General features: G+C 50.4%; 1 protein-coding gene and 1 long non-coding RNA gene across 7 annotated transcripts in view; one reads left to right on the forward strand and one right to left on the reverse strand.

Moving 5' to 3' along the window:
- Positions 1 to 1,401: 1,401 nt before the first annotated feature.
- C330018A13Rik (RIKEN cDNA C330018A13 gene) lies at positions 1,402 to 6,898 on the forward strand. The gene is made up of 2 exons (NR_153384.1): positions 1,402 to 1,615; positions 5,514 to 6,898. It is a non-coding gene; the product is annotated as an RIKEN cDNA C330018A13 gene (long non-coding RNA).
- The window catches only part of Ccdc60 (coiled-coil domain containing 60), a 163,420-nt gene continuing 148,967 nt past the window's right edge, over positions 3,369 to 17,821 (reverse strand). For 2 of the 6 annotated variants that reach the window (XM_017320898.2, XM_006530340.4), the window contains exons 10-15: positions 14,820 to 14,882; positions 14,118 to 14,240; positions 11,816 to 11,947; positions 8,812 to 9,001; positions 6,843 to 6,893; positions 3,549 to 3,965 (exon numbers count right to left, since the gene is read on the reverse strand). In XM_017320898.2, coding sequence (XP_017176387.1) covers positions 3,864 to 3,965; positions 6,843 to 6,893; positions 8,812 to 9,001; positions 11,816 to 11,947; positions 14,118 to 14,240; positions 14,820 to 14,882 — 661 coding nt within the window. In that variant the 3' untranslated portion in view covers positions 3,549 to 3,863. Of the gene's footprint in view, positions 3,966 to 6,842; positions 6,894 to 8,811; positions 9,002 to 11,815; positions 11,948 to 14,117; positions 14,241 to 14,819; positions 14,883 to 17,821 lie in introns of all 6 variants that reach the window. The other 4 variants (NM_001360004.1, NM_177759.3, XM_017320899.2 and 1 more) reach the window with 3 other exon arrangements.

A 17,821-nucleotide genomic window follows, 5' to 3' on the forward strand; every position in this document is an offset into this window, starting at 1 on the left:
AAGTCATTTGCACTTAGTATGTCCTCCACTCTAATTCTAACCCAGTGGTTTCTAACCTGTGAGTGTGGCCCCTTTTAAGGGTCACGCGACCATTTCACGGGGTGGGGGTGTAAAGGGGGCACATATCAGATATCCTGCATGTTAGATATGCACATCACAATTCCTTAACAGTAGCAGAATCCATGAACTAATTTGTACCTGAGGCACATTGCAATAACAAAGTAACACTGAAAAGAATTTTATGATTGGGGGAAGAGGGTCACCCCAACATGAGGAACTGCATTAAAGGGTCACAGCTTTAGGAAGCTTGAGAACCACTGGTTTATTGCAACACCTGGCATGCGGCACACACAGACAGCCTGCTGGCTCTCTCGTACATCATCGTCCCTTGCTGGTGCTTGATGGGATATCTCTGGGAAGGCCCCACGATGCTGGCTACATTGTAGCTGTGCTCTCGGTGAGAGAAGGTCTGAGCATGGGAGGGATGCATGCTATCTAGTTCACACCAGTGAAGCCCCCCTGATCCCCGGGGGCACCTGTTCTCTTCCCATGAAAAGATAGCCATTGTCGTTTTCTAAATATCTAAAGAGATGCTGAAGTTATCTCACTTCATCAGCTCTCCCAGTGTGTTCTTTTGGAAAGAATAGAAACTCGTCTTCTTTAAACTCACCCTCAAGCAGGTGTCCCCAAACTCTGACTTCTTAGCCTAAATATGTCCTGTGGTTTGCTTTTTATAGGATTTTTTTTAAAAAAATAAGGGCTATGTAACTAGGCATAGTGGTACACACACCTGTGATTCCAGTGCTTGGGAGATAGAGGCAGGAGATTCAGGAGTTCAAAGCCAGCCTCAGATACATAAGCAAGTTCAAGATCCGCTCCCACAACGCTGGGCTTCAAAACCAAATAAACAACAAAAGAACTGTTTGTATAAACAGAAAGTTCCACCGATATCTACTGGAAGTGTTTCTCTAGGGAAGATACAGTTCCATCGCAGCAGCAACGTAGATGGCTTGTGAAGTCTAGCGGGATGGCAACTTTGGGGACCAGATACATTGTTGCTGTTCTCTCGGATTCTGATGAAGCTGTTCACTCCAAAAAGATTTCTCCCTGGGGCTCTTGAAGCCCAAGAGACTGGAGATGATGCTTGTGTTGCTGCTCTTTGCTCCGGGTCATGTTTCAGTAACAAACCGTCTTCCTTGTCTGAGCATGTAGGACTTGTTACTGTTGTTGACAGTCTCTGCCTTCCCTTTTGGGCAAGACCCTTAGGTTTCGCTCAAGGGCATGGTGAGAGTGGTGCTAAGAGTTGCCACTAGATGGCGCCATAGTTACGAGCAATAGACCGACCGAGCTGGAGTCTGGCGTGGAGGAAGCAGAAAGTCTTGTGATTTCAGGCTATTTCCTGTCCTAGACAGACCTCATTCTAGACTCTGCTCTGCCACAGATCGTCGGTGTCTTTGTATGCTTAATTAAAAAAAAATGGGGATTATAAATAAAGTAATGCTCCATTTTCCCTCAGAGAGATGCGGTGAACATCAGGGAGACCAGACTTCAAGCGCCAACCACAGTTGGGCAAGGTGGACCAAAGGGCTCTGTTCTGATCCAAAGCTGGATGAAGGTACGGAGTTCTAGGGTGGCACACTCAGGACAGCCGTAGCTACAGATGACCCAGTTTGCTTAAAAAGACAACAGGGAAGGAAGGGTTTGGGACATTTTTATTATAAATGATAAACCATTTGAGGAGTGAGCTGTGTTTGCTTGTGATTGAACACAGTACCACGTACACATAAAAATCACCCAGCACAGTATGCACAGTTTCAATTTTTTTATGTAGTTAGGAATCAGTTACAAATAAGTTCAGGGTCTGGGGAGTCAGTACTGTGTAAGCGTGAGGGTCTGAGTCCAGCTCCTTTCACCCATGTCAAAAAGCCAGGGTGGGGAACATGTGCCACAGACTCCGGCATTGGGAGGCAGACACAGGCGCGCTTAGAAGCCTGATAGCCAGCCAGCCTAGCTGAATCCACAAACCCCGGGTGCAGTGAGAGACCCTGTCTCAAAATATTAAATGTGAAGCATGCTATGGTGTTTGTCAACTTGACACAAACCTGAACAGCCCTGGGAGAAGGGAGACGGAGCTGAGGAGTCCCTCTCACCACTGTAACCCCAGGCATGTCTGTGGGGGATTGCACCCAATCCATTGTGAGGGTGCTGTCCCCAGGCAGGTGGTCCGAGGCTGCAGCAGAAAGCTAGCTGAGTGATTTATAAAGAGCAAGCCAGTGGGCAGAGTTCCTCCATGGCCCGTGCTTCAGTGTCTGCCTAGAGTTAATATCTTGACTTTTTTCATGATGATGGACCGTTCCCTGCAAGCCAAATAAATCCCTTTCCTCTCCAAGTTGCTTTTAGTCAGCGTTTTATTTATTCTTTTTTTGTCTTTTTTTTTTTTTTTTTTTTTGAGCCTGGATCTCACTGCATAGCTCTGGCTGGCCTGGAATTAAAGGTGTCCACTACCATCCCTGGCAGGGTAGAGTAGTTTTTATCCTAGCAGCACACGAAAAAGACAGAGTGGTAGAAGGCCACTCAATGTTCACCTCTGGCCTATGTGTATGTACACACACACACACACACACACACACACACAGGCACGCACACACGCATAAACACATGCACAAACACATGCTCACACATGCACAAATGCACACACACATGCAGGCATGCATGTGCACACACAAACATATGCACACACATCTATACACACAACCTTATACAAGCAAAACATAAATGTAATTTAAATTTAAAAAGAGTGGAAGAATCCTTTCGAGCCTCTGTCTCCTTGTTTGCAGAACAGCAAAAAGCCAGTGCGTGGGGGCCGTGGGGGCCGTGGAGGCTGTGGGGACCGTGGGGGCTGTGGAGCTGGAACCAGATAATCCATTCCACACTGTGTAGAAGGGAGCAACCTATCAGTCAGTGGTGCGTCTGTGAGTCTGTCTGTCTGTCCTCAGGGCTCCGTTCTCTCCTCTCACTTCTCATTTTATCAGAAGGTATCCTGATGTCAACCTCTGCCTTCCACATGTGCCCATGCACAGCATGAATGTACACGTGTGCACACATACATGCCATTTCTTTATGTGCATCGCAGTTAACCATTCATCTGTCCCTGAATCTATACTCTACCTGTTCATTCATCCATCCACCCATTCATTCATTCATTCATCCATCCACCCATTCATGCATGCATTCATTCATCCACCCACTCATTCATCTGCCCATTCATTCATTCATTCATTCATTCATCTATCCACCCATCCAGTTATCCATCTCTCTACGCATCCACTTATCCACCCACCCATCTGCCTATACTACTACCTATTTATCCATCTCTTTATCCATTCATTTATTCATCTGTATGTACTCAGGAATGTCATATGCCAATATAAATAATTACATTACGCAGGCAAAACACATGGCACTAGGTTGTCGAATTTACAAAAGCTCACAAATGATAGCTTGTTCTCCTAAGATCTGATTGCCGCACCCAAATGCCACACCTTGAATTCTTCCTTGGGAAGATGTCAAACATCCAGGTTAGATTTATTATCCAGGGCTTTCGGGGAAGGGGAATGGTGACAAGAGTCTGGGAGAGAAAACAAGAGTCCACATTGGACAGTGAGCGGAGGTAGGGAGCCTGGTGGGGGAGGGGAGGGCCACCTGGGACCACCCTCTCCAGACAGTCATATTGTTAGAAGTGTCTTCAGCTGATCTCACTGCTCCATGCCGTGTGTCCAGGAGAGAAGAGAGGAGGCTACGGGCACAGGCTGGGCTTAGGGATGTGGTGCTGGCTTGCTTTCCTCCACGGGGACTGGGCCCCTCTATGTCAGGATGGTGCGCTGCCGGAAGGGAATGTTGACTCGGCTCTGTAGCCAGTTGATGTAGTCTTCCTGGGGCATATGAATAATGTGTTCTCTCACAAACTGTGGGGTAAACACAGTGTTAATCTCAGAGTCTGGTTTGAGAGCCAGACTAGACTGCCACTCCCAACCTCTCCTTGACATCCCAGAAACCTTTGTGAGATCCAGGATTCCCCCCTCCCCTGACCCCCCCATGACTCAGACACTCATCTTTAGGTTGGTGCAAAAGTAACTGAGAGTTTCTTTGCATCACTGTTAGAATACATAATACAGACTGATGGCTACGTGATACAATGTTTTTAATGCCACGGTCCTTGATTTACATGTTTGGTAGTGACTTGTGCCCTGATGTTTATTTTATACTGTGGAAATCTATGTTAGTCGGAGGACAGATATGAGTTTCTTTTTGGAAAAAAAAATTATTTTTCATTTTATATGTGTGTCTGTGTGTGCCTGTGGAGGCCGGGAAAGGGCATCGGATACCCTGAAAATGGAGCGACAGGTGGTTGTGAATGAGCATATGGGGAGCAGCCGGTGATCTTAACTGTGGAGCCATCTCCATAGCCCTTTGATGTTCTTATTTGAATTCAACAGAGACAGTGGGTTTGCTCCAGGGGCTAATGAATGTCCAGCGCAGGGCGGTTCAGGGAGACAAGGGCTTGTTGAGAGCCACCATGGAAACTGATCCTTTTCACAAGACTCAAGAAAAGTGTTGTTTGAACTGTCAGTTTCGCTTACTATGCGTAGAAACAGCTATTTCTCGAGTGAGTTGTGACACGGGCCAAAACATGGACAGGGTAAGGCAAGCGATGACAGCCAGCTCTGTAGCTAGGACTGAAAGAGGCTCTAAGGCAGAAACCAGACTTGTACCAATACCCATCATGGCTGCTGTTTGTTGGGCTGCTTTTCTGATCCATTACAGGCGGGGGGGGGGGGGGGGGGGCATCCCTGGGGGATCTGGTGCCCTCTTCTGGTTTTGACGGGCATCAAGTACACTTGTGGTGCTTCTATGTGCACACAGGCAAAGTGAGTATACATGTACAACAAAAATAAATCGAGAGAGAGAGAGAGAGAGAGAGAGAGAGAGAGAGAGAAAACCAAAACCACTCAAATCTGCTGTGGTCTCTCTTCTTGGTTGTCAAGTTGGCTACCTCTGAAATTAACTAAACCCCAAGCTGCTGGGGTTTACCCGTGTGGGGGAAGTTTTCTTAATTAAATCGTTTGAAGTGGGGGAAAAATCCACTTTTAATCTGGATCTTTAGATGTGGGAAGTTAATAATACCTTTGATTTGGGTCACCCACACCTTCCTGCCGGCAGCAGATACAGAGGACACGGAAGAAGGAAGCCCCTCTCTCTGCCATCTTGCCCTCACTTCGGCTGGCAAGTCCATTCCTCCACTGGCACCAGAGCCTGCTTCTTTGAAGAGCAGCTCGGACGTCCAGCCTTGTGAGCTGAATAAGGACTGGGCTCTCGTACCTTCCGTCGGTGGACAGCCGTTGCTGGGATTAGCAGGACTACAGAACATAAAGCATCCTGAAGGGTCTCCTACATATTCACTCTCCATGTTGTTGGGGAGAACCCTGACTAATGCATTTGCTTTTTGCCAACAGACCAGTGTTTCTAAAGTTAAATGAAGTGGGCTGAGTTTGGAGCTGTGGAATCTGGGGCTATGAACTTTGGAGCTATGGAGCGTGGGGCTGTGGAGGCGTGGACTGTGTTCGTCCAGCGTATTCCTCTGACCTTCTTCCGGCTTATGTCTGCTTCTTCCATCACCTGAACCACTCTTTGGCTGGGGAACACTTCTGTAACCGGCTTTGTGAAGATGACATTTTCCAAGAATTCATTGGATATGAAGGCACAAGTTTTTACATTATTGGAAAACCAAACATGTCTCACTGGGGGAAAAAAATGTGTTGATCAGAATGGTTTCTGTTGTGGCTCAAAGGCATGTGTCTGAGCCTCGTTGGAGTGATGCAGAACTCGCCATCTAAAACCTCAGTTATTCCGCACCGACCTGAACCTCAGGCCAGACTGGTTGTTTGGGGGTAAAGGGCCCCACTCCAGTTTCTGGCTTCGATCTTAAGCTGATTTTAAGCTCATCTTGTTGCCATTCACCCAGGAAAATTTGAGGAGAGCAAGAAAACCCAGCTAGATACATTTTTTTCTCATTTGCTTCTTAATCTCTTAACATTCCATCAGTGTATATTCATTATATATATAAAGAGATGGGTTTATAATGGCTCAAGAGGAGAATGCTCACTGACCATGCCTCTCGCCAATTACCCCTCCTGTCCCCACCCCAATTAGTCCCCTAAAATTTTCATGTCATGTGTGTGTGTGTTTGTGTACAGTCTAGGTTCTACATAGAAAAATTCTAGTAGTCTGGCCTTCAAAGCTTACTGTAACCTGCTGAGTGACGTCCACATCTCTGTAAATGGCATGAGTAGCTTTTCTAAAGCCATTTGTCCTTAAAGTCTTCGTTCTGGCTCAGCAGCTCTTTTAAGACTTATTTATTTTTATCTTGTGCGGGTGAGCAGATCTGACTTTGCCTCCCAGGAGAAGGCTTACGACACACAGGCCCAGCGCTTTGCCTGGGCCCTTGCTGTTCGGTGGTCTGTGATGCTCTCTCCTCGGCAGGAGCATGCTAAGTGTCAGTCCACGTCCTGGGAGGAGCTTTCCCCTCTGTACGACTTGGAGACAAACACCTCTTCTGTGTACCTCAATTACTGAATCCACTGCCCTCAAATTAATTCTGTTTAGTCTGTCAGAGGTGTCCCTGAGGCTGTATTAGTGAATTGAGTAGAGTCCGGACATCTGAACTGGCCCACGGGGCCTCCTCCTCCACCCCTCTTGACCTTACCCTGTGCACAGCCCCCCTACCCTGGTCATCCTGTAAAAGGCCAATCCATACTTAAGCCTGTCTACTCTTAGAGACTTACGTGTGATTTGCTTCTTTTTTGGGAGGTACCAAAGCCTCTATTAAAATGCACCTATTAAAATACAACCTGTTAGAATTAAGGAGGCACGGGCTGGAGAGAGAAATTGGGGGTGGGGTGGGGAGGGCTAGACGTGTCTGTTGCTCTTGGAGAGGACCTGGGTTTGGTTGCCAGCACCCACGTTAGGGGGCTCATTAGCTGCTTGTAACTCTGACTCCAGGGGGATCTGATGGCTTTGTTTGGCCTTGGTGGACACCGACACTCATGTGTGCCCTCTCCTACCTACATAATTTAAAGACAAAATGAGGGCTAGGCCAGAGGTTCTCAACCTTCCTAATGCTGCAAACCTTTAATACAGTTCTCCATGCTGTGGAGACCTCAACCATAAAATTATTTTTGTTTCTACTTCATATCTGTAATTCTGCTACTGTTATGAATCATAATGTAAATCTCTGTGTTTTCCTGATGGTCTTAGATGACCCCTGTGAAAGGGTCATTTGACATCCAGAGGGGTCGTGACCCACAGGTTGAGAACCACTGGACTGGCAGGCTAGGTCAGTAGTTAAGACCAGTGACTGCTCTTGCAGAACACCTGAATTTGGTTCCTGGAGCCTACGTGGCAGACTGTAACCATAGGGAACATGTCCCAGGGGCTCTGAGTGCGTTTTCTGTAAAAGCACTAGGCACTGCACATGGTACACACATATGTACATGCAGACAAACACTCACATGCACGTGATAAAAATAAATAAATCTTAGAATACATCACCTTTGAAAGCAAGGATGTACCCTAAGCATTTTTTAGAAGGAAGGGCCTCAATGGGCTGTGGTGGTGTGCGCCTTTAATCTCAGCATTCGGGAGGCAGAGGCAGGTGGATTTCTGAGTTCGAGGCCAGCCTGGTCTACAGAGTGAGTTCCAGGACAGCCAGGGCTACACAGAGAAACCCTGTCTGGGGCGGGGCGGGGCGGGGGTGGGGGGAAAGAAGTCAGGGCTTCGAATGTGATTTGCAGGCTCTCTGTCAGTGGGTGACAGCTCTCCTGCACTGTTTCATTTTGAGACAGGGTCTGGCTAAGTTGTCAGGAATGACCTTGGGCTTATCCCATAGCCCAGGCAGGCCCTGTCACTGTGCAGCTGAGAGCACAGGCCTGGAGCACTACCTCTGGCTCCAAAAGCTCCTTTAACTTTTCCTTGGTGTTGTTGACGTCCCAAGCCTTGAGGGATGGGGGTGCTGGCGAATATTCCTCGCCACCCTCGAGTCCTGAATCTCTCCTTCGACTTTCACAGGTTTCCCCAGGCTGACACATCACCTCCTTGGTCACTTTCTGCCACGCCCACTGACTTGCAATGTGCTTCTCCAACAAGTCAGGCCGTGTCTTGCTTGGGGCCTTCACTTGGGTCGTTTTCTTGTCACTGTGTCTTGTGCCTTCTCCTCTCCGTGATTCTGACTTCTCGATGTTCAAGTCCAAGGTTAGATCTTACCTTTCTTGGTTGCCTTGGTTAGCTAGGTCCTCCCTGCTTTATTTTAAACCAGGATGTGTTACTGTGCATCTAACGTACCTACATCATCTTCCACCCCACAAACCTGCATCACCGTGCATCCAGCACGCCTGGGGCCTCATTAGCATGCCAATTCTGGGTTGGCAAATTTGGTCTGGTGCCTGAGGCCCCACAAGCACCCAGTAAGGGCTACAGTGCTGGTGGGTTCACACCACACGTTCGGACATTTGGTAGCATGCTTTGAGATGCTCATTTCAAGGATCAACCCACTTACATCTCCTCCAGCCTCCCTGACTCCAGGGAGTACCACGTATGACCTACGTAGACTCTAATGACCCAAAGGCATGCCTTACCGCACTCCCTCTCCTATTAGAATATGAGCTTCCGGAGGGCGGGGCTCTCTGTGTTCTGGGATGACTGGGTCTACCGCACTTAAGCAGCCAGGGGCGCTGTGGGGGAGGGGGTGCTCATTACCTCAATGGCCACTGCAATGTCCGGGGAACACAGCTCCCAGATCCGCAGGTCCTGGAGCACCTTCAGGAGGACGTGGGGCCGGATCCTCAGGTCCAGGTTCTCTCCAAACTTCTGCAGCTTCATCAGGATCTTTTTGGCAGGCCGGAAGCTCTTCAGATCCTCAGGGAGTTTGGACAGCAGATCGAAGTACCTTCAGGCCCACCAAGAGGAGAGAGGCAGTTAGGGAGCCCAGGAGGGGGCTGAGCCTTAGGGAGCCCAGGAGGGGCTGAGCTCCTTGGTCTGCCATCTTTTTCTTTTCTACTCCTTTTGGGTTGTTATGGAGGTAGCCTAAACCCAGTTTCTGTAGGGTCACACAGGAGGCAAGTGTTAACTTTTAAAGTGTGTGTGTGGGGAGGGGTAAGCCAGGGCTAGCTTCTGTTTCTCGGGTTAACAAGGAAAGGGCATGCTTTAAGAGGTTGCACTCAAAAGATATAGCTTTCCGTAAAGCAGATAGCGGAGAAGCCCAGTTAACAAAACGGGGGGTGAGGGGTGGGGGGGAGGGGTATTTAGGATTCCTTTCTGACTGTTAATCATGCCGGGGTAGACATGGATACACCTGGGGGTGTCTTCTGGGTGACAACAGCAGCAGTGTTTTTTTTTTTTTTTTTTTTTTGTCACCATGATAATAAGCTCATCCCACTGGCTGTGTGTCTCCTGCCACCCCTGGGAACACGTTGTTGAGATGGTGGAGCAGGTGGGTTCTAACCCGTCTCTGTCTAACCTGCTAACCTTGGCTCTAGGAGCACGCTTTCAATGTGGTCAGGGCTCACTTGGGACAAGCGATGGATGCCCCATCCTTACGGGGTGTTCTCAGGCACAGCGTTTACCACCTATGCATTTGCCACCTATGCATGACCACCTGAGTTTGGTCCCCAGAGCCCACAGAAAGGTGGAAGGCAAGAAGAGAATCTACAGTCGTCCTCTTACCTTGGCGCGTGCCCCCAACTTCCTCTCCCCCGCCCCTCGCACTAATAATTCAGTGACAACTATTATGTAATTTATGATGACTAAGATGAAGAGTGCCCTCAGACCATGGTAGAAGGCTTTGAAGGAGAATTTGCCCACCCAACATTCTTGGATTCTTGTTTTCGTACTTCCGGAATGCTTTTATATGTCTGTCCCTGTGTTTTCATGTAGTGTGAATCCCTGTGCCGGTGTGAGCTCTGCCGGAGAGTTACTCAGCACTGAGCCAACTGTGTCTAACACACAGTAGGTGGTCATGGTTAGTATCTGGAGAGAGCGAAGAGATGACTGGACCAGTGAGGGACCCAGCTGAGCGCCCTTTGTTGGCCAGTCTCACTTCATGTGACTTGGTTTTAACACCCCGCCCCCCATGGCGGTTCTCGCACAAGGAGATCAACAGCTCTATCCTTAGACAGGCTCCGCTGTCGGAAGCTCAGCACTAATTCTCCACTTAGTTTCTAACCTTTCTCTTCTTTCCACCCAGACAGAGAGGGTTATAAAGTAACTTCCCCTCCCGACACACACACACACACACACACACACACACACACACACACACACACACACGGCACCTTTGGGATTAGGAGCCTGGTATCTTTGGGGATAGCTCCGGCTCATCAGACAGCGAAGTTCTGGAGAAGTGAGGGATTGTGGGTAATTCCTCCATCTCTCCTACCGCTCAGGGTCACCCTGGCCAGTTCCTGTTCCATATCACTAAGAATGAAGGAGGGATTCTAGGTCGACCTCCCCCTTTTGCTCCTGTTTTTCTTAGAGCTTCTTTTACTCATTCTTGGCAGAGCAGGGGGGTGGGGTGGGAGGGATGTGGGGAGGGGATGACCAGATATGTCAGACTCCAACTCGATGTGGCAAGCAGGTGTGCAGTATGGGAGCAGGCAGAGGCTCATGTCCTATGCTCACCACATACAAAGTTAAGGCCTGGGACGTGGGAACAGACTCCTTTGAGTCTTAGTTTACTTGTGAAATAGAAGTTTCATGTGTATCTCCCAGGCCTTGGGGGATAAATATGTAACATTAAATTTTCTTAGGGCTGCCTCTGCCATCCATCCGTCCATCTCTCACTTCATAGTGATTTCTTACAGCTGCTCGCTACTTCCTTTAAAAATACTCTTTATCCTGTTTGAATTGACATAATCACAGATATATATCTGGGGCAGGTGTGCCACATGTTAGGACTTTTTTTTGTTTTGTTTCTTTGCCTTTTTAAGACAGAGTCTCACTATGTAGCCTTGGTTAGCCTGGAACTTACTGTGTTGACCAGACGGGCCTTGGAGATCCACTTTCCCCTGCCTTGTGGGTGCTGGATTAGAGCAGTGTGGTACCACACCCAGCAAATGTCAGAACGATGTGTGATGCTCGGTACATCCAGTAAGCAATCATCACTTGGGTGGGAGGATGGGTGGGGAGACTCAGCACCCACCCTTCCCGTTAGTCTCAACCGCCCAGGGCCATCATCCTGCCATGATGCAGTCCCCAGTCCTCACTGTGTGGCTGCCTGTTCTTCCGTGCACTGACGTACAGTGTTCCTAGGGTATGTCTGCCTGTGACTGCACCCCTGAGAAACTCAATTATTATGTGGGGTTATTCAGTTATGCAGTGGTAACGTCACAAAACTCAGAATCTACAGACATTGCTTTGATGGACAGGTTTAGTATTTCTCTCTCTCTCTCTCTCTCTCTCTCTCTCTCTCTCTCTCTCTCTCTCTCTCTCTCTGTGTGTGTGTGTGGTGTGACTTGGCAAGTGAACTCTCCTTATTTCTAACACAAGGTAACTGTGAAACCCGGGTGGTTCTGAAGCTGATAGGTGTCCCTGTGATTGTGCTTGGATCTGGCGGGGGGGGGGGGGGTGGTGGTGGGAGTTGGGGCGGGGGATGGCTGGTGGCCAACGGTAGCTGGGAGGTGGCATCTCTAGGCTACTAAAGAATGCTGGGACTGACCATGACCTAAGCCCCAGGGACTGTGTTGTCTGGTCCGCCGTGTCTTACCAGTGGTCGGCAATCTCCTCTGCGTCCCCTTTCACTATGGAGACCTGGTGCCTCATCTTTGTTATGTCCTTCTGGAAGTTCGAGGTGACAATGAAGGAGTGGAACTTCTGGAGTCCTCGCTCCTCCTGGCGCCTGTAAAGTTGTGTGGAAGAGGAGGGGAGAGCAGTCAGACGCACACACCACCCCCTCCCTTAGCCGCCACCCGGTGGGCTCGTTCAGACCTCACAGATCCACCTCTCCTTCCACCCGGCTGTTGTTACACTGTAAATCATGGCCAGGCTTAGCTCTCTCTTCAAGGCTCTGAAACGATTTTTGCCACCACTAAGAGATGACGATTACATTCTCTGTGTGGAGCACACTGACTGTACTGCCCAGGCACACAGTAGGTGCTTAACTCCTGTTAGCTCTTCTCTCTCTTAGTCTTGATTGCATATAGGTCCTCCTTCCAAAGAGGATTTGTGCTGTATGTCTGTGGCTGAGGGCCCCTCACCCAGCGCCCACACTTTGCATCCTAGAATCTCCCTTAAGCTCCCAGATGACCCATTTCCTACCATTCCCAGAGGCGTCAATGTGCTTAGAATTTCATGCCTCTTGCCAGTGATCAGAGTCTTGGGACAAAGTGTGACCCCTGCTAATGAAGCCTTCATGATCTGGCCTCTCTCTGGCTCTTTGATCGCCTCACAGACATCCCGGGAGCTAGCCACAGCTAGCTAGGAACCTTGTGGTTCCTTTTCTACCCCCTGGGATTTGCTTTTTTTCGTGGGAGTTCCTTCCTTTCCTAACTTCCTAGCTGGAGCCTCTGGGTCTGGATCCTACTTTACTGCTCTGCCATGCACAGGGACCCAGGTACGAGACTTCTGAGTGTGCTTGTGGCAGCATATGTAGGGGTCTAAATAGAGCCACTCACCCATGGGGCTGCTTTGCAGCATTAACGGTGAGGAACGACAAAGGTGCTCAGTGATGGAGCACGCGGCCTGACGCGGTACCCTAGGGATGACCATCACTGCCATTCATTAACCCAAGAACGTTTCCTTCGGAAAGACGTTCAGATGGCTTTCCCAGGTCGGGAGGGGACCAGCTCTCTATGTCCCCTCAGCCCTCTGCTCTCCCCCAACAGAGGTGTCTCTCTCTGTCTCTCTCTCTCTCTCTCTCTCTCTCTCTCCAGTGAGCTCTGAGCAGGAAGGGAGGGTGAAGGGTTACCTGGGGGCTCCGATGAGATGGGCGAGCTCCCTGGGGGACACATAGGAGACGGGCTGTAGTAAGGAGAAGGAGCCCAGTGGCCTCTTAGTGTTGAACCCCACTGATGGCATTCTGACTGTGTGTGAACCTCTTGCCCCTACCAGAGTCCCCAGGTACCTTCCTGCTTTGAGTGTTTGAGTGTAGTTTCCCTGCTACCTTGGATAATTCTCTTCCCCGTTTCTTCTCTTCTGGGTTCCTCTACTTCCATCATGAGTGTTCCTAAAGCCATCTCCTTAGAGAGGACCTCCTGTGCTACCCAGCCTGACTCAGAATTCCTGGTTTCTGGCTCCTCCCCTCATTTTGACTCCAGCTTCTCTTCTCACCTACCTCTTCCTGCTCCTGCTCCTCCTCCTCCCCTTCCTCTCCATACCCCCTGTTCCTCCTGCTCCTTCTCCTCCCCTGCTCCTGCTCTTCCTGCTCCTCCTCCCCTTCCTCCCTATCCTTCCTTGCTCCTCCTCCTGTTCCTCCCCTTCCTCCCCATCCTCTCCTGCTCTTCCTCCCCTGCTCCTCCTCTCCTTCCTCCCCATCCTCTTCCTGCTCCTCCCCTTCCTCCCCATCTTTCCCTGCACCTCCTCCTCCCCTTCCTCCACATCCTCTCCTGCTCTTCCTCCCGTTCCTCCCTATCCTCTCCATCCTCCCCTGCTCCTCCTCCCTTACCTCCCCATCCCCCCTGCTCCTGCTCCTCCTCCCCTTCCTCCCCATCCTCCCCGCTCCTCCTCCCCCTTCCTCCACATCCTTCCCTGCTCCTGCTCTTCCTCCTGCTTCTCCTCTTCCCCTTCACCCCCATCCTCTCCTGCTCTCCCCTTCCTCTTTCTCCTTTGCTGTTTCTCTTCCCTCTTCCTCCATCCTTGCCTCTTCCCACATGGGATGATTCTAACTTGTGTCTCTCTGTGGATGCAGAGATTTCGTTTCTGTTTTCCCAGAGGCAGAGTCAGCTTCCCGAGGGTGGCAGGGATTCTCTTTGCCATTACTCTAAGCCCTGGCCACTGGACACATGTGCTGATCATGCAGTAGGTGCCAGGTTCACATGCTTGCAGTGAACGGGACATATGTGGGTTCTTACTTCCTGAGGATTTCCATCTTGTCCTGCAGGCAGAAGCCGGCCTCCTGGGCTACGCTGAAAAACTTGGCCCGCATGTTGCTACACACCCCGGTCTTGCAATAGATGATGTCACGGTTAACTCTGCTGTTGACAAGAGAATTAGGGTGTGGGACCCAGTGGGTACTCCTGATAGCTTCACGGGTCCCACTGGCCTCCTTGAGCCCAGGATGCCCTAAAGTGGGAACTGCTGGTGTCCAAACAGGCTCTCCTATGAGCCTCCCTCGGCAACCCCTTAGGAGGCTGTGAGAATGGGTGGTATCCAGGCCTTATACACAGCTTCCCCAGGAGCCCAGCAAAGGCAGTGAGCTCCACCTCCATCTCTACCCCATCTCAGCTGCGTGGCCATGGGTGGGACATGGCATGTGGCCAACTCTCTGCCTGTTGATGAGACTAGTGCTCGCGAGGGGCAGGAGTCCTGGGGACTATTCAAGGCCATAGAGGTAGGATGCGGCCCATGCGCTGCTGCCGAGGGAATCACACATCACTTTCTACAGTGCTGTTCAGTGTCTGGTCTGTGAGACCCGTGTCCCTCTCTCCTGTCTCTGACTTTGGGGAATCTGGTCTGAGCTGAGCTGTGCCTACGGTCCCGTGAGACAGAGGATGCCATTGCTACAGGTGAGTTCTGCCGCTGGCCCACGCAGTCTGCTTCCCCGCCCAGCTCACCTCTTCGACTTCTTCTGGATCACCTGGATGTGGCTCTCTGCGCTTGTAGTGCTGGACCGCTCGCTGAAACACCAAGGGGGCACTTTCTAGTTGTTTCCATTAAGAGGTCCCTCGGAGCCCCTCCTGGCATGTGCTAGCCCCCCCCCCCCCCCCCAATGCACGTGCGGTGGAGGCTCTTGATCTGGGCACCAGGATCTAGCACCCGTCAGTGCACTCCATTTTCAGTCTTGGACTGTGCGCCTGTTGCTCTTTCTGCCCGGAGTGCCCTCCTCGCCCCCTTCCAGCCATCTCTATGGATGTTGTTTTGTCTCACCGTCCATAGTGAGCCCTGCACCCTCAGACCCCTCAACTTTGACCTTTTGCCTCAGCATGGTGTCAGGATGATATGCATCTTCACTGGTGCATGTTGGTAAAGGGGTGGCCGCGAACCCCACTGCCCACCCCACACTGTCTTTGGTGTTCTTGCCTCCAGACTCTCAGTTTATTCCTGGGAACACTTTTCTAACTCTAGGCTGTCAACTTGACCACACCTGGGAGGAGCTAAAACCGAAGCCGCTGCTCCCCCCCCCCCCTTGTGAGGGCCGTTACTTGATTGGCTCATTTGAGGTGGGAAGACCTACCTTAAACCTACGTCACGCCTCCTGGTGATATAGTATGTAGAGGGGAAAGGAAGAAGGAAGCCTGCTTGCCCTTACCCTTTCTGGCAAGCAGGCTTCCTCTGGCTGGCTGCTGGGGCGTCCCTTCACTGCCATTAGAACCCACTTCCTCAGGACTCCAGCACAGACTGGGGACAAGCAGAGACTTCCAGCCTCGTAGACTGAATGGGTATTGGATTCTTGGCCTTTCTTTATGGAGACGGTTGTTATTGGACTAGCCAGACCACAGCCTTAAGTCACTTATTCCCTCCCCTCGGCCCCCGCCCTTGACTCTTTCTAATTGTAGCATGATTCGGTCCCTTGCATTAGGGTTCTGCCTGATTGCTTTTGAGGCAGGGTCTCACTATGTTGTTCTGGCGGGCTTGGGACTCCCTGTGTAGACCAGGCTAGACTTGAACTCACAGCTATCCCATTGCCTGTACCTCTTGAGTGTTGGGATCAAAGGGGTGTGTCAACCACACCTGGCACACTGAGTGACATTTGTTGGCACTTGCTTACCACCCCCACTCCCTGTCTCCCCTGGTTTCTTCCAAATAACTGAACAGTGAACTAGGCTACTTTATCGATGAGATCTGGGGGTAATGGCATCTTACCCTCTATGATGGTGGCTTCTCTGTGAGGTATAGGGGGTAAGGCTGTCTTACCCACCCATGACAGTGGATAACATTCTTTCTGGTTTCATGGCTTGGGAGACTTTTGGGGGTGGACCTGGCCATCTCTCAGAGTCCTTCCTGAAGAGAAGAACCTGACATTTGCTGCTCTTTCTAGAAGCTTCCGGGATTGGACCTAGAGGTTTTTGGCCTTTTAGGTGATAAGAGAAGCGTTATCCCACTTGGACAGGATACAGGGCCCCACTAATAATATAAGACAAATGAGGGATATTGTTATTAGGTTCCAACCACCTGCCCCGACCCGTGCAGATGAATCATGGGGAGACCATGTTGTTCCAGCCTTTCTCCTATAGATTCCTGTCCCCTCAAAAAGGAGATGGGAGGTGGGGGGGGAGGGGAAATGTGGGAACTGGGTTCAGGCAGAAGAGCAGCACGTGCAAAGGGACTGAGGTAGGAGGAAAGTTGGGGGCACAGAGCAAAAACCTCCACTCAGACCAAGGCAGGGGAGACTGAGGTGGGCAAAGGGCACCTCCGCAGTTCACCTGCTGCAGTTCAGCAGCTAGACGGCAGGCTTGTCCCAGTTCTGCGGGTCTCAGCTCAAATACTAAGCTCAGCTGAGGCTACTGCCTTGGTGGGCTCCCCACCCTCCATTTTTTTTTTTTTCCAGAATACTTTCCATGGCCATGGCTCTGTGTGTGGCCAATCCCGGGGCTGCACAAGAGACACCTGTCATGTTGTTCTCAGTTCTCCAATGTGGAAAGGATTCAGAGATCCAGGGAGGCAGACTGTTAGCATTCCTTCTAGGCTCCACCCACCGTTACCTGGCAACAGCCAGGTGTGCCTGACTCTGTATAAAAGGGGCTGCTTGCCCCCTCTTCTCTCTTGCTCTCTTACCCTTCTCTCCCCATCCCTCTCTCCTCTCTCTCCACATGTTCATGGCTGGCCCCTACGCCTCTCTTTCCTCTCTCTCTCTCTCCTCTCTCTTCTCTCTCTCCTCTCCTCCCCTCTCCTTCCCTCCTCTCCCCTCCTCTCCCCTTCCCTCTCTCCTCCTCTCTCCTCCTCTCTCCTCCTCTCTCCTCCCCTCCACTCCCCTCTCCTCCTCTCCCCTCCTCTCTCCCCTCCCCTCCTCTCCCCCTCTCTTCCTCTCTCCCTCTCTCCCCTCCCATCCTTTCCTCTTCTCTCTGTCTCTCTCTCTGTCTCTGTCTTGCTGTCTCTTTGTCTCTACTCCCTTTCCAATTCCCCCTCCCATGCCCTAAATACTCTATTCTATACTATACCCGTTGTGTGGCTGCTACCTCAGGGGGAAGGGATGCCTCATCATGGGCCTACTGCGCCTCCACCAAACATATTCCTAGTTTTTTCTTTTCTTTTCTTTTCCTTTCTTTTCTTTCCTTCCTTCCTTCCTTCTTTTCTTTCTTCCTTCTTTTCTTTCTTCCTTTCTTCCTTTCTTCCTTCCTTTCTTCCTTTCTTTCTTTCTTTCTTTCTTTCTTTCTTTCTTTCTTTCTTTCTTTCTTTCTTTCTTTCTTTCAAAACAGAGCACAGACAGAGAAGAGAAACTTCATGTCTATTTTACCCAGCCTCTCACTGAGGAGGGAATGGTGTGCATTTAGATCTCTCTTGACAGTTGTGGGAGGCTCTGTCTCCAGAACCACTCGTGCTCAGTGCTAATCCAAAATCAGTGCTTGTTAGACCCGCTGTGAAGGCTTACTCTGTAATTCAGGGCTTCTCCAGATTG

Source organism: Mus musculus, chromosome 5, assembly GCF_000001635.26.
Source record: "Mus musculus strain C57BL/6J chromosome 5, GRCm38.p6 C57BL/6J".
In the NCBI taxonomy this organism is placed as follows: domain Eukaryota; kingdom Metazoa; phylum Chordata; class Mammalia; order Rodentia; family Muridae; genus Mus; species Mus musculus.